General features: G+C 34.5%; 1 protein-coding gene across 12 annotated transcripts in view; it reads left to right on the forward strand.

The window, feature by feature from the left end:
- The window catches only part of LOC131955019 (rap guanine nucleotide exchange factor 6), a 29,707-nt gene that overhangs the window by 1,114 nt on the left and 13,565 nt on the right, over nt 1-15,028 (forward strand). For 8 of the 12 annotated variants that reach the window (XM_059318899.1, XM_059318907.1, XM_059318906.1 and 5 more), the window contains exons 2-14: nt 100-490; nt 1,067-1,194; nt 1,400-1,483; nt 9,287-9,362; nt 10,784-10,900; nt 10,990-11,232; nt 11,587-11,691; nt 11,859-12,049; nt 12,339-12,456; nt 12,679-12,783; nt 13,197-13,361; nt 13,957-14,064; nt 14,941-14,958. In XM_059318899.1, coding sequence (XP_059174882.1) covers nt 425-490; nt 1,067-1,194; nt 1,400-1,483; nt 9,287-9,362; nt 10,784-10,900; nt 10,990-11,232; nt 11,587-11,691; nt 11,859-12,049; nt 12,339-12,456; nt 12,679-12,783; nt 13,197-13,361; nt 13,957-14,064; nt 14,941-14,958 — 1,524 coding nt within the window. In that variant the 5' untranslated portion in view covers nt 100-424. Of the gene's footprint in view, nt 1-99; nt 491-1,066; nt 1,195-1,399; nt 1,484-9,286; nt 9,363-10,354; nt 10,649-10,783; nt 10,901-10,989; nt 11,233-11,586; nt 11,692-11,858; nt 12,050-12,338; nt 12,457-12,678; nt 12,784-13,196; nt 13,362-13,956; nt 14,065-14,940; nt 14,959-15,028 lie in introns of those variants that run through there. The other 4 variants (XM_059318904.1, XM_059318911.1, XM_059318903.1 and 1 more) reach the window with 3 other exon arrangements.

The raw sequence follows: 15,028 nt of genomic DNA on the forward strand, positions 1-15,028 counted from the left end.
TAATATCTATCTAGTTTATTCTAATTATTAAAACAAAATATATCCCCTTTTTTATCATAGAATGTGATGCGTTTCTTAACTTTTTTTTTCTGTTTACAGGGACTAGAAAGAAATTCTCATGGCATTTGTTGTAAATATTTGCTGCAGCATTTGGATTATAAACTTATCATCATGTTAAACTGGACTTTGCAAATGCCAGTTTCAGAAAAATAGATCAAAATACGTCTCATGGATATTTCTTGGAATATGTGTTGAACTTTGGATATAAATTCAAACATTGGATATCACATGCTCACAAACAGAATGTGTTTTGTTATTTTATATTATGAAAGCAGACAGCCTTGTTATGACTCTAATACTTGGTTATCATCGTAGTAGATGTGTCTACTTATCTCAACAAAACCTTGATTTTTAAGTCAAAGTCATGGCATCTGATATGGGACTTTTCATTCAGTGTTTGAAAAAGCCACCGGCTTCAAGATCCGATAAGGTGAGTTTTTTATATTTGAAATAGTTATTTTAAAATAATTATGTTGTCAAGTTTAAAATGTCCGCATTTGAGGGGCAAGCACACACTAGCCTTTTTATATAAAAAAGTACAAAAATATAGTATTTACAAAAGTAATTTGTGATTGATTCAAACCTATTTTTAGGCGGTTTTTAAAGTTCTGATTTTTTTTAAACCTATTAGTTTTTGTGTGGCTGCTCCGTTGTAGAACATTTATATCAAATGTGTATATTGATGATAATTAAATCAATAAAATTGTGATTTATTCCCACTTTTTACACTTATCTAAATACAAGAATATTTTAAGAGTCTAACATTTTTGTCATTACAATGAGCAATAAGTTTTAGTAGAATAATAGAATTCTTCCTTTCCATGTGTATTGCTTGTATGCTTATATTTTTTATGCAAACACGCGTAAAAAGGTAAAAGATTATAAAATTAAGTAAATGTATTTAACTGATTTTAATTTTATAAATGCAATGTTTCTATTTGTGTCCTGTAATTAACCCTTGGATTATTTCCCTTATTTTATCTTGTCTATATTTCTCTTTATTCAGGATCTGAAAGTAATTTATACTTACCTCCATGGCATGGAAGCCTTGGCAGGTTTAAGAGATCATGTTCTACAAGGCCTTTGCTCTGTTGTGCGGTATGAATTTCATGAAGCAAATGATATTATTTATTAGTAAGTCAAAGTGTTTTATGTCAATTTGAAAGTGATAAATAAGAGAAATGTGAAGATAAAAAGTTCAGATTAGACAGATATTAAATAATTTAGATGGATTTTAATGTACTATTGTTTTTATAACTGCAGTGTTTTGAAATATTATTAGTTTTGTCTGTTAAAAGTATCAAATGTAATACATTACAAAACTGTATTTGATCCTCAGTGTTGGAGAAGTAGCTATGTGTTGGTACATTCTCTTGTCTGGTTCTGTTTTTATAGAAGGATCCATGTTTTTACCCAGAAGCAGGTAAGATTATAGTTCTTGTATTTATTCTTTTTATTTTTAAGTACATTTGTTTCATGTTTTTGTCAAAATTTTGACTCAGACAATTGCCTGAGTCCTGAGATAACTTAAATAATAAATCTTATAAGCACCTAAACATTTCATTTACTGTTGATGTTAAACTGATGGAGTCATACACCCAAATAAAAAAAAAAATCCTCAGGATAACTAGTAATGAAAATACACTTATACACATTGTAACCAGATTTTTTTTTTTGTAACAGACTATTCAAAAAAAAAAAATTCTATTTTAATTGACCTCAGCTGCCATCTATGAATCAACTTTTAAATTTAATAAATATAGATAAGGATGCTAAAAACTGACATACAGAGTTTTTGAAAGTTTTATTAAACTTTTTTTTTGTAACAGTACTAAATTAGCTTTCAGAAAATGACCTTCATCATATCAGCTTTAAAAAAACCACATCAAATAACTTCAAAGGGCTCTGTTTATTATAGTTTACACAATTGTTTTGATATTATGTAACCAGAGTACACATTTCATTGACATCTGACTTAAAGATTTTGAGATCTATTCAAAATAGATATTTTGTAATAGGCAAAATCAAAATGCAAAAATTGTAGGACAAAATTAGAAGAAAAAAACATGATTCATATTTTAAAAACCATAAAAGAATTGTTGATCAGGAAGTTTTTTAAGTAAAAAGCAATTGTAGCAATGCTTTAAAAAACACATAACAAAATACTCTGCAGTTTGTGATTGTAAAAACAATTTTTTTAGAAGCGATTTCTAAGTCTCTTTCTTATCATTGTTGCTTAATATAACATCACTAATGTAATTACAATATTTTTTATTTTAATTTTTTAATACAAGTAAAATTAGTTAACAAGTTTCATGTTTAACATTTCTACATGGGGCTCACAGATTCAGTTGTATGTGAGTTACATGGTTTAGACAAGCTAACACCAGCAACTGCACGTTTAAAATATCAAAAAAGAAACAATACACTTTTTCAGACTACTGTAAAATTTGAATGTCTTATACTTTCTCATTGATGACTTATGGGTAGAGTTACTAAAAAACTGAGTTTGTTTTATTGAACTATTATATTTGGTGGTAGCATTGAGATTTATTTATGTAGGAACATTTAATTCCCCCTATAAAATTTACAGTTCAAGCGTAATTTAAAAAAAAAATTGTTGTGATATTTTCAAGTGCCATAGGTGGAAACAAAATTGGGTAAAACATGCTGCACATATGACAAGGGGAAGGAGGGGGTCACTTTAGGGACACAGAAGTGTTTGAGTAGGGGAAAGTTAAAAAAGTGACTTGTAGCAGTAGCATATATTTTATGTCATTTATAAAACCAAAATTAACCCTGTTAACATAATTTTTTGTGGCAAGAAATACATGCTATGTCACATCCCTTGACCTCCTCCATCATTATAAAAACAAACTCCCTTGCCTTTATCCACCTGAGGTCATTTTTGGACAATCTCTTATATTCTGATATGGTCAGTAAAAAAACATGTGCTACGAAACAAATATCTTCTCACGAATCAGAATCCCTTAGCTGTAATCTAGCAGGCTTCCGCTCCCATCTTAATCCAGAGTTAAGTCAATTGGCAGCAGTTCTCAAACGTTGCAGCTTAACACCCTCCCTGCTTGTGTGTTTAGAACCCCTAGGGCGTGCACGCGTTTAGTCCATTCCACCCTTGTTCGTGCAGTACTAGCAGTGCTACGGCAGTAGTCAGTTACTCTAGGACTGGTGTTGTGCCACACCCCCTCCCCGTTACCTTGCTGTACTTGTCCTGTTTTTTTTGTGTCAAATCTTCACCTTACACCTTGCTTGGTGGTTACTTCCGATTCAAATATGAGAAATAAATACCGGCCAAATGAACTGCTTTAAAAAATCATCTTAACAATGCAGCCCTCTGGCTGTTGCTACCAGGAGAAAGTGTAAACTTGGCATTTACGGGCAGGCTGACATTTATCGTGTACCTTGGCATCAGGTACCTGGGGCGATGGTAGAAAGGGATGCTGTGGCTTTAGAAACCGTCTGACGTAGAGGGTGACCTTCTCTGGAAACTGAGCGGGGTAAAGCAATAAACTGTCACCATTGCAGCAGCTAAAGACACGACATGCCTTTTGATTTAGCCGTATGTTCGGTCTCGGGTTATTGGTTCAAAACGGGAGGAAAAAAATCTTAACGTCGATTACAAACCTAAACATGTGTGAATAAGCTGGTGAACTTGAGCCAGTCCTTTGTACGTGTCATCAGTTCAACAAGCGGGGCTACTCCATTTCTTGATCGCTTGGTAATTACCCGATGGTCGCTTCATGTTCACTCCAGCTTTTTAAAACATTAATTACCTGGCAGTTGCATCATAATAGCTTGACCTTTTATTCCCGATTACCCACTACAAGTACTTTTATTTTCTTGACCAAAGCTTAATGACATCTTTATATTGACAGAAAGCTCAACTAGAAATGCCGCAAATATTTTGAAATTCTATTCAATGTTGTTAAATATTTTCAGTTGTATAGATCTGTATGTGAAACGTGTGTAACTGAAACATGTTGCATACTATTTTTTTAATTTAGGCTTTTGAATGTTACATGTTTTGTGTACTGTTTTGTTTTTATATACCGCTTGCTTGTATAATCGTAAGGCGTGCAATTTCCCAGTCAATTTTTAAATAAAGTAGAATACCGGTTCAGGTAAAAGATGCATCAGGAAAATGTACATGAGTTTGAACGAAGTACACACGTAGCCGTGTCTTAAGTGTAGCGGCGTGGCCCACTGTGTTGGGTTACACGATAGTTAACACCGCCCTCATTTCAAATATGATTGGACGATGCTCTCGTTAGTCGACTACGCTGTATTAACCGTGTCATGGATTTCCTCCAGGTTATCTCTTTCTCACACGGCGGCGTCAAGGCCGCTGCTTTTGATCCTGAGCTCACCTTCTGGTTTTTACCTGGGCAGGAAATATCCGCCTTTCGCGTCAGTTAGGAGACTGGGAGCAAGAGGGGTATATCGGGGGGATCATTTTCACGTGCATCCAGCGTAAATATTCTGCTGGTACTTCTTTGTTCTTATCTGCCAGGTGTGACACACATTCACTTGCTCTGAGCGTCAATTTTTTTTTTAAAAGGTAGACTTGCACTTGTGCTTTAAGTTAATCGTATACACCCATGTTAAGGTCAATTCGGTTCTTTAAGCAGATAATGGGAATAAAAAAACGTACTTGCCTATATGAGTTATATATAAAACACATAAATAAGTCCAAAGGCCTCCCACGATCTACAAACATGAATATGCCATAAAAGTAATCATAATCTACATTCTTATTCGTTGACACAGGAGCATCTATTTTCAATCTTCCTTTAATGCCATTCGTTTACCATCTGAATGGATATTTTAGTTTACATATATGTATATTATTATACTTATATGTACGTAGGCCCAGTATATACAGGCTAAATGAATGTCTATATGTATGTAGCGCCATATATATATATATATATATATATATATATATATATATATATATATATATATATATATATATATATATATATATATATATATATATATATATACGCATACAATCGATGTAAATAATCTCAAACATGATACAGCGAGCCGTTGTATTTATTTATTAACAAGCGCCATTTGATGTAAAGTGTTGTGACTAGTTTAAAAAATAAGGACATCAATCGACGTCTTAAAAAAAAAACCTCCATCAAGATACGGCACGTCTGGAACAGACACACTACCATGTGCGTGTGTGTGGGTGTGTGCGTGCGTGCGGTGAGGATGCGAAACATTCCTCCAGCCTCAAGTGCCGCTAGAGCCTGGTGTTACAGCCGGCCTGTTGGTTGTGTTTCTGTCACTCTGCATCCAAATGTATTGCTTATTAAACACGGGATTTTTTCTCATGGATTACTATCAATACTTGCCGCCTCCGTGCTGGTAGAAAGTAACATTTTAAAACATAAAAAAAAATTGGACGGCGTAACACGTACTTGATGTTTGGAAATGGTTCATTTCTGTTTTTATATCATTTGGAGTTCAGATTTTATGTATAAATGAACGGGGATGAGTTTCACAGGTTTGTTTCGATACACATTTTAACATTAATTTTAACTTGTCTAGAATCTGACTCTGTAGGACAGTAAATGTAACACGGTTAACTTTGACCCGGCTAATTGCAAATAGCTCCACCCAATGACGGTATATTCTGTACGAAAAAAAAATGCGACTGCATGTGTTGATAGACACATACTATTAAGTTACAAATTGTTTGAACAATGGTATTAAATAGTTAAAAGTGTGTCTCGTAGACTAAATGTCTGTTACCATCAAGGGCCGAGTATTACTCATGCTACCTTCCAATGACTAATCGTGGAACACAACTGCAATTGAATGTATATGGACAGCTGCACTTAACCCATCAGACCAACAAACATTGCGGTGTTGTGGCTTCAGTTAGCCTGTGAACTGTTTATTTTTTTTTTTAATGTAGCGCAAGTCTGGTAGGGAAAGTAGGATTAAGCGCTGCTGTTATCTGCCGTGTGCCTGCCTATCTTGGGGGTTGTTCTCGTGTAGAATTAGTCACTGTCGGGTTTGCATGTCTTACTAACACTTTACCCCGCGGAGTTGAACCCTCACATCTGTCTCATCGGCGGTTAACCTCACCATTGTCGTATTTGTCAAACTGTACTCAGTCACACATGTGTACAATAAGAAGGAAGAAGCGGCATTGTTGGCACATTGAAATCTAAGCTATGGGTAGGCATGTCCGTGAAGATTCCGCCGTGTAACGTATGCTAAATGTCGGCCTGCTTTGTATCGGGGTGACGGCAACCTTCACGGTGCTTCGATACTTGGAGAGGCGTTGTCACTTGGTATTATACACGTGTTACATCATTGGCGGATCAGCGGTACTTCAATGCTTAGCAATCGTGCATATATTTGGGTGTGTGTAGTATGTATCTGTCATTTTGATGTGTTATATGCTTGGTAATGGGTGGTTTCTGGAGATGTTATGTAGTTGAGGGCCTGTGGGCTATTTGGAAATGCATAGCAATACATGGGGTTGGGGGTGGTTAAAGGTCACATTGTAATGTTTGATAATATGTGCGCTCTCTTTTGTGTCTACATAAGATGGTATTACAACTAGTGTGTAGCCAATCACGATACTCAAAACTTAGGGCTGGACGAGGGTTAGAAGTAAGGCTAGGGTTAGGTGTGGGGCTGTAGTAATCTTCTCTGCCATCATCGTTCGTTCATTCACTTGCTGGTTTACTCACACTTGGTCAACTAAGTAAAACACTCGCTTCACATAGACAGATGAAGTAGAGTTCATCTGTTGCCTTGATCACGGCTCATAAAGTGATGGTGTGTTCAGCACTATTCCCCACCGGCTGTTCACTCATAACTTTTCTGTTTGGTTGTTTTATTTCGTTTTTATTTTCACCGCTTGCCTTCAAACAGTCAACTCGTGTTTTGACAGTTAAAGAACTTTGACCCGAGTAACCCTTTTACTATTGTTCGATTGAAGACTACTCCTAAAATATGAGGTGTTTGATGTTGTTAGAAACAATTAAATTTCAGGTTTAATGTTCGGGTCATGGCTATGATAGGCATAAGGTTAGCGTTGTCATCAGCAAGTATATTAGTTTATAGTTGACCTCCGTGAACCTGACACCCCTGTTTTAAAGAAAATTCCATTAGTTTGACATTATCTGACACTATGAAGCATAGCCCAAATGTTCTCGTCGATTGTCTCAAGTACACGAAGATCGGCTACAGTCCCATTCACAATCTAAGCCTCTGTTTTGCCGTCGAGTCACTGACACCTACCAGAAGCTCTGTCGTCTTTTGTATCCAGCTATCGGCTTGAGCGGCTTTCACCATAGGTCAGGGTGTTTTCAAAGTGTTCACAACATCGCGCACAAGTGTCATTTCAAGGTCAAGTGCATGTCTTAATTAAAGATCTATACATGGGCGATAATCGCTAGAGCGTGGGCTGTGTATATAAATAGACACTTCCAGTCCCGGACTGAACTTTTTGAGGGGTCAAGTGTTTGTTCTCGCTGGGAATAAGAATGACATCACTTGCTTTTCTTAGTTTCGGACAACACAAATAACCTGCTGTATGGCCTGATTATTTCTAATTATGGCGTGGCTATCTTAATTATTGGCCTGGTCGCCCCGGTGCTAATGAGCTGAGATCAATCGCCATGTCAGATAAGCTAACAAAGGCATCGTTACACGCCCTGCTAAGATATCAGCCGACGGTATGGTTTACTAGTCACACAGCTCTGTGCCTAGTAATAAAGGTTCTCTCTTCTCTTGGTTTAGCGTACTGGCTACGTTTCTTTGTATACCGGTATTTTACATATTTCCTAGTAATGCGCAATTAAACAGTTTTAAATAACTTAAATTTTTTTCCGGCTTCTTTATTTAGCGCAGTTTTGCAGGTTTCTTTGCTATACCGCAATAGGATTTTTTATATCGCAAATTTACAGGTTTCCTTGTATTGCGCGATTTTGCAGTTTTCATTGTTTCATCGTACTTTTACAATTTTTTTTTTAATATAGCGTAAATGTACACGATTTTATGTAGGCTATAGCGCAATTTTACCGGTTTGTTTGCGTAGCGTATTTTTATGTTTCTTGGTATAGTCAAATTTTACAAAACCCTAAGTGTAGCGCTTGTCTTGGTATAGCGCTATTTTTATTTGCCCCGTTGCTATTTTGTTAAAAAAAAAATCATTATTACCGCATTTCTCTTTCGCTGTTCTCTTTCGTTTTGCTCTTTGTTCGTCTGGGCGTAATATTGTTTAGTGTAGAAAAAAAAAAAGAATACCTGCCCATTTCCGCCCAAAGTTGAAGTACAGAAGAAAAAAAATTCAATAAGAAATAATTTGCCTGTACACTTCGGCTTATTATTAAATAAACAGGATAGATATTTTCATAGTCCGGATGATTCTTTTTTTACTCAATGCTTCACCCACTATAAGAGTATTGTTCCCTCTCCAGTTATTACTGAACTAAATCCAACTTTTTTTTTACGCCCACCAGTAAGATGTTGTAGGCTGCACATTTTTATATTTACATTTTTTTTTACCACTAGTTGGAAGCTTTAAATTTGTTTTGACTCAGCAGTTATCACTATGCATTTTTTAACAGAGCAGTAGGACACAGTATATTTTTAAAAATAACAGTACATTTTAAAAATCCAGTTGTACATTAATGTGTTTGTTATAGTCATTTCCTGCTCATTGGGTTAAATGTGCTGTGCTGATTTCCTAGCCTTGCCAACATTATTTCAAGTTCAGCCACTCTGTAGAGCACAATCAGTATATTTTTACATATTAATCTCCCCTTGAAAGCCAGTTTATCTGCCTTGCAACACTCAGCAGGCTGTGTAGATATGAGAACGGGAGTACTTACAGCTCATGGCAAGCTAAAAATACTTGATGTTGTACTAGTAAAAAAAATAAAGCACTAGAGCTAAGTGGAGGTAATGGCACCCTCTAGTAAGGCATTCTAATTACTGATTATAAATATAATACTTTGAACTATCCTAACATGCTCTGTCAAATGATTTCCCTTTAAACCTTTTATTGTTTTATCCTCTCCCTTAACAGTAGTAAAATTATTTTTAAAATCCAATTAATTTAATAAAAATAAAACCAACAGCCATTGTTGTGGAATTGCTGTTAGAGATCTGGTTTTTTTTTGTGTGTTGGGTGTATGGCTTTAATACTAAACTTGACTTTTTATTTCAGCTTTGGGCGAAGATCTCCTGGTTGTTTGAGAAGAACAAGTGAATGTTTGACACTGGAAGCTTCTGAAATGATTGTGGTAAGATAAACATCATCTGAGCTAAATACATGTTGTATTACTTTAAATCATGTAGGCATTTGGAGCCAGATACAGGGGCAACGATAAAATAAAATTATTTCTGGGTGTGATTATTTATCATTTCATAAGATCTGTTTCTAAAGTGTGCTTTAATTCATGAAGCAGACATTTATTTTTTGAAAATTCTTCTTTTTCTATTTTGTTCTTCCATTAGCTATGTTTATCTTATTTCCTGAGATAAATTAGGATCTCTTCTATCTGGCTTCTTTAACCCTTTACTTGTTTATTTCTAATTCAATAAAATATAAACAAAACGAGAATGCTTGCTTTTTATAACTTTTCTGCTATTCCATATTTTTTTCTTTCTTAAGCTTCTAGCTTTGATCTCCCTTTTTTTAAATTTTTCATTGGTTCTTTTATTGGTTAGATATGTCTTTTATCAACAAACCACTTCCTTTGCTGTTTTCTGTTTCACTTCTCTACTATTCCAGCACATTTTTCATCCCCTTGATTCCTGAGCTCTTTTGATCTCCATTGTCTAAGGCATTACATTTACACGATTAAGTTTCAGAGATATTTTTATTAAAGCTTCCCCCTGAATTTTGAGATCTATAAACTCAAACATCATTATTACTTTAATGAATCATTTAGTTTGTTTAAAAAAAAAAACCTTATTCTCTCACTTTCCCCCCACTGTTTCCTTTAACACTCTTGACATAAAAGTCATCTTTTCCCTAAGTGAAATTAACACAACTCCATCTTTGGCCACTCATGACTCAGATACAATACTTGTGCTTGGAAAATCCCCTTCCCCCTACCCTCCAGGAAACAAAAGTCATGTACAGATAGATACAGAATGTTCTCATCCTTACACCCACCTAACATTGCCCTCTTGAAACTGTGTGGTGTCCACAACTGATACTCTATGTGAGCCTTCAAGTGTTTTGTTTCAGGAAGTGGAATGTTTCAGTTAAAAACCTATGCAGGATTCGTGCGCTGAGGATTAATTGTTCATCATTTTCTAAGATTTTATTATTCATTGATTTTTGTGATTGTTGGCTGTGTTAATCACCTAAAACTGGTTTATTATTTCTGTACCTGGAGTATTGTTGCTAAGTCTTAAAACAAATTCTTACAATGAATGAAAATGTTAATATGTAGTGTGACATTGGCAGAGAGTTTTTCCGTAACAATTAATCAAAATGAATACTGAATATTTAGATGTGGCGGTCCGACTGGGCTGGAATATTCCAATGTTTGAATATATTTGCTTATCTAGACAACAGGTATTTCAGTAACCCAAGATTTTAAAAGTTTAACCAAATCTTGTTGACTTATACAAATAAATACACACAAAAGAAGTGGTTTCATCAATTTATCTGATTGTAATTCTTGAACTAAAACGTTTTTTTTTTTAATAGATTGATTATCCTGATACAACAAACATAAAGCCCAATTCACGAGGTGTAGAACTAATACACAATGATGTACCGGATAGACCAATGCGACGAATGAACTCTGATAGTGTCATAGAATCAGTAGGTTTCTTTTTGTCATTTTTGTTTAACAGTTTTTTTTTTACAAATATCTTGTGCATTTAAAAATATGTCTCTATTTTTGTTTTCAGCAGTTGGCAGAAGACCTTGCTTCAGGGAGTCACACACATCCACTTCTTGGAGTGGGTGGTCTAGACCATTACCCCCTACATGCTGGCAACAAGAGGTTCTCCAGAGCTAGTGACACATCCAGTGCTTATTCAGGCTCAGACATAATGCACACCTCATTAGATGACCCTGATGTCAATGACATTGACATCAGTGGTCCTTTAGTGGACTCAGATGATGAAGAGGGATATGCTGAATCAGCTGAGGTATTCTGATTGGCAAGACTTAATGTAATATGCTAAACGTGCTGAGGTGTTCAATTTCTCAGACTGAATAAAAAAAACAACTATTTTATTTCTTTAAAGACAAAATAATATTTTCATCTTTAATTACATCATGCTCGCTAGGTTTGTTTCTATACATTATTTAGACATGTTAATAAACCTTATATTTCTATATTTCTAATCATGCATGATGGTTCATTTAAGTGCACATAAATCTTTTATATATAATCATGTGTGTCACTTATATCTGCCATGTCCAATAGTTTTAACCCAAAATGTAATAAAAATAACTCTTGAAGTTTTTAACCCACTCTTATATAAACACCTCTATTTCAGACATTTTCTATACGGGATGTTGAAAGGGATTGTCTAGAAAAAGAACCATCAGAAAGAACAAGTGAAGATATTGACATTCTTCTCAACTTTACACAGCATTTAAAAGTTCGTTCATTTTTATTACTGTTTTTGAAAACTAAACTTTTATCTTAGCAAAAGGTGTCTGTCTACTCTTATTGGTAAAAAGCCATTAGTGATGACTGAGAATGATTTGAATTTGCAAAGACTATACTGAACTAGATAAAACTATTGACAATAGTTCTCTTTTGCAGGCTTTTTCTAACATGACTGAACACACGCGTAGACTTTTGTGTGAGGTGATGGTTTTTGCCATAGTTCCTAAAGAAGGGACTATTGTAATGAAAGATGGTGAAGAGCTGGACTCTTGGTCTGTTATCCTTAATGGGGAGGTGGAGATCACACGTCCCAATGGTCACAAGGAAAAATTACAAATGGGAGATTGGTAAGATAACTTTTTGTGATGGTTATAGATTGATTTAAGTTCTGGTTTTAAAATGTTATTAGATTAAATTTTCAATTCTTTTATTACATACTATCATATTTTGCTTTTACTGAATAATTCAAAGGATACTTTCAGGCCTAGAGTATTGACTGATTTTTAACATGTTAGTTTACTCACTTATCTCTGTAACACATTTGTATACAATACTTAAGTTTGCTATTTTTATGTCAAGCCTATCATTTACTGTTAGTCTATGATGTACTAAGCTCTCTTGTAATGTCATCTGCAGTTTTGGCATCAAACCAACAATGGAAAAATTATATCATCAAGGAGTTATGCGGACAATTGTAAATGATTGTCAGTTTGTGTGTATAGCCCAATCAAGTTATTATAAAATTTTACATCTGGTAGGCAATTTTAATTACCGTAATCATGTGTTTAAAATAACCGTAATCAATTCTTTAAAACAACATGAATTACTCCAGTTTAATGTCATTTATATGGCTTAGCCTCCCTTGCTGTTTTAAGATCGTGTTTAATTATAAAATAAAATTACTTAATTAACGTTATGTTTTAAATCCTAGTTGTATTATTTTTAAAGCATATCTTGTTAACTTTAAATTTTACAGGGGGAAGAAAACATCAAAAAACATGAAGAGAAAGGAATGATTGTGATGGAAACTGAACATCGGCAGCTGGATGGAGGCAACAGAAAAGGGCATATTGTTATCAGGGTAGGTAATTGGCAGCAGCCCAATACACAGCTTTGTTTCTATACTAAATGTCTGTTAGAATAGATGATTGTTTCTGTACTGTCTCTTAGTATAGATGATTGTTTCTGTTGTAAATGTCTCTTAGAATTTATGATTTGTTCTGTTGTAAATGTGTTAGAATAGATGGTTGTTTCCGTTGTAAATGTCTCTTAGAATAGATGATCGCTTCTGTTGTAAATGTCTCTTAGAATAGATGATTTGTTCTGTTGTAAATGTCTGTTACAATAGATGGTTGTTTCCGTTGTAAATGTCTGTTAGATTAGTATCAATAACCTGTATGTCTTGTTAAAGTTTTATTAGTGAATCATTGACCTGCTGTTCATGTCTCTTAAGATTAAGCTTAATTACTTTATTTCCTTTTCCCAAAAAAAAAGGCAACAAAAGAGAAATTGATGCACCACCTGGTAGAAAGTCATTCAGCTGTAGATCCTACCTATGTTGATGATTTCCTTCTCACGTACAGAACATTCCTCAGTAGTCCTCTAGAGCTAGTGAAAAACTTGCTGGAGTGGTTTAAACAAGATGACCTGAAAACTAGTGTATGTACTTCTTATTTCATGTCAGTATTTGGTGAATGTATCAATGACTTGTGATTAATGGCATCAAATGGGTTGGGCTCTTGGAATTTTGAATATTTTAAGAGATTTTTTTTATTTGTTGTGAGAACATAGTAATATTAAAGTACCTTTTTGAACCTTGTGCTCTGTGGGGCATGTGAAGTAGAGTTCATGTTCCTTTAACCACGACATATGAGAGGATAGGTGGTCAGTACTATGCTCGGCCACCTTTACACTAGAGAGGGTACCCATCAGAGCTGGGTGGACATCCCATTATCCAACTGGAGACTTGGGTTGGCAGTCGTAAAAATATTTTTTTTCAATTTTTGCAAATTTTATTACATAAATTCTTAGAATACTCAATCTCTAAATTTTGTTAAAGCTGTAATAATTTTAAAGATGTTGGGTGTAAATACAACACATTTATTTTCCTTTGTCAATCTGGTTCCTCTCATCAAACATGTCAGCTGCCATTAAATAAACACTTAAGTAAATGTTTTCAGTGTTTACATAGCAGTTACCATTTACACTTAGCCAATAAGTATGAAGATTTTAATATGAAGTGTATTGTATTTAGGTGACAAGAGTTGTTCTTCTTTGGGTCAACAACCACTTCAATGACTTTGAAACCAATCCAGACATGTGTGATTTCCTGGAACATTTTGAATGTTTATTAGAAAAAGAGGTACTACTCATTTATTTTCCTTCTACTAACATTCACTTATTTCTTCTTCTTTGACTTTATACTTTAGCTTAATTGGTGAAATGTGGGCTTCTAAAATACTTGTAGTTGTAAAATTCACCATGTATGGTTCTACTGTAGTGTATTTAAATTGGCAGCGGATCTGTTGATAACTGATTTAAATGGATGACAGTAACATACACTATTACTGCTGATTTTTTTTTTCAAAAAAAAAAAGTAACAGCAGAAATGATATTTTTTTTTTCAATACTTGAATTAGAATCTGGTTTTGTTTTTTATTTCCAGAAAGTGAGTGAGAAAAATAGTGGTACTCCTTTTGTCTTAGCATTGTTGGCTCACCTTGTTTAACTTGCATGTTGCCAAAGTTTGGTCCTGGCATGTTTATCTGCACTGGTTCTCTTTGTATACATTATTAACCCATATAATATAAAACATCTTTTCTAATTAGTTTAGAAATGGGTGTTGACAATTTTCTTTTGTTTGTTGAAAAAGGACCAAATATCTCTTAAAATTTATCCCCAAAGCATGCCAAAATGATTGGCCAGTTGTAGAAAGTGGTTAATTTATGACCACCCGCATGTCTGAAGACTTCCTGAGTTTACCTTCTTTTTGGCTAGATTTGGTAACCATCACTTTGATGTGGCACCAGACATATTCTTGTTTTATTTTCTTTACCCTACTGTAGCTTGACAACACAGCAGCTGTGGCATGTAGGTTTACATGAAAATGTTGAGTTTTGGTACATATAATCATAGCATGCTACTTTTGCACCCCCTCCATAGAAAGTATGTTAATAAACTCTAAATTTCCATGCCTTGTGACTGATATGTATACTTGACTTCTTCATTCCATTCTCAGTCAGAAAATGACTTTGAGGTAAGATGTCTTTATTTAAGCGGTAGCGGGATATATTCTTGCTTTAATTTTTGCTTTTTTTTTTAATCTT

Source organism: Physella acuta, unplaced genomic scaffold (assembly GCF_028476545.2).
Source record: "Physella acuta isolate Inbredline_101_S28 unplaced genomic scaffold, ASM2847654v3 ptg001049l, whole genome shotgun sequence".
NCBI lineage: Eukaryota > Metazoa > Mollusca > Gastropoda > Physidae > Physella > Physella acuta.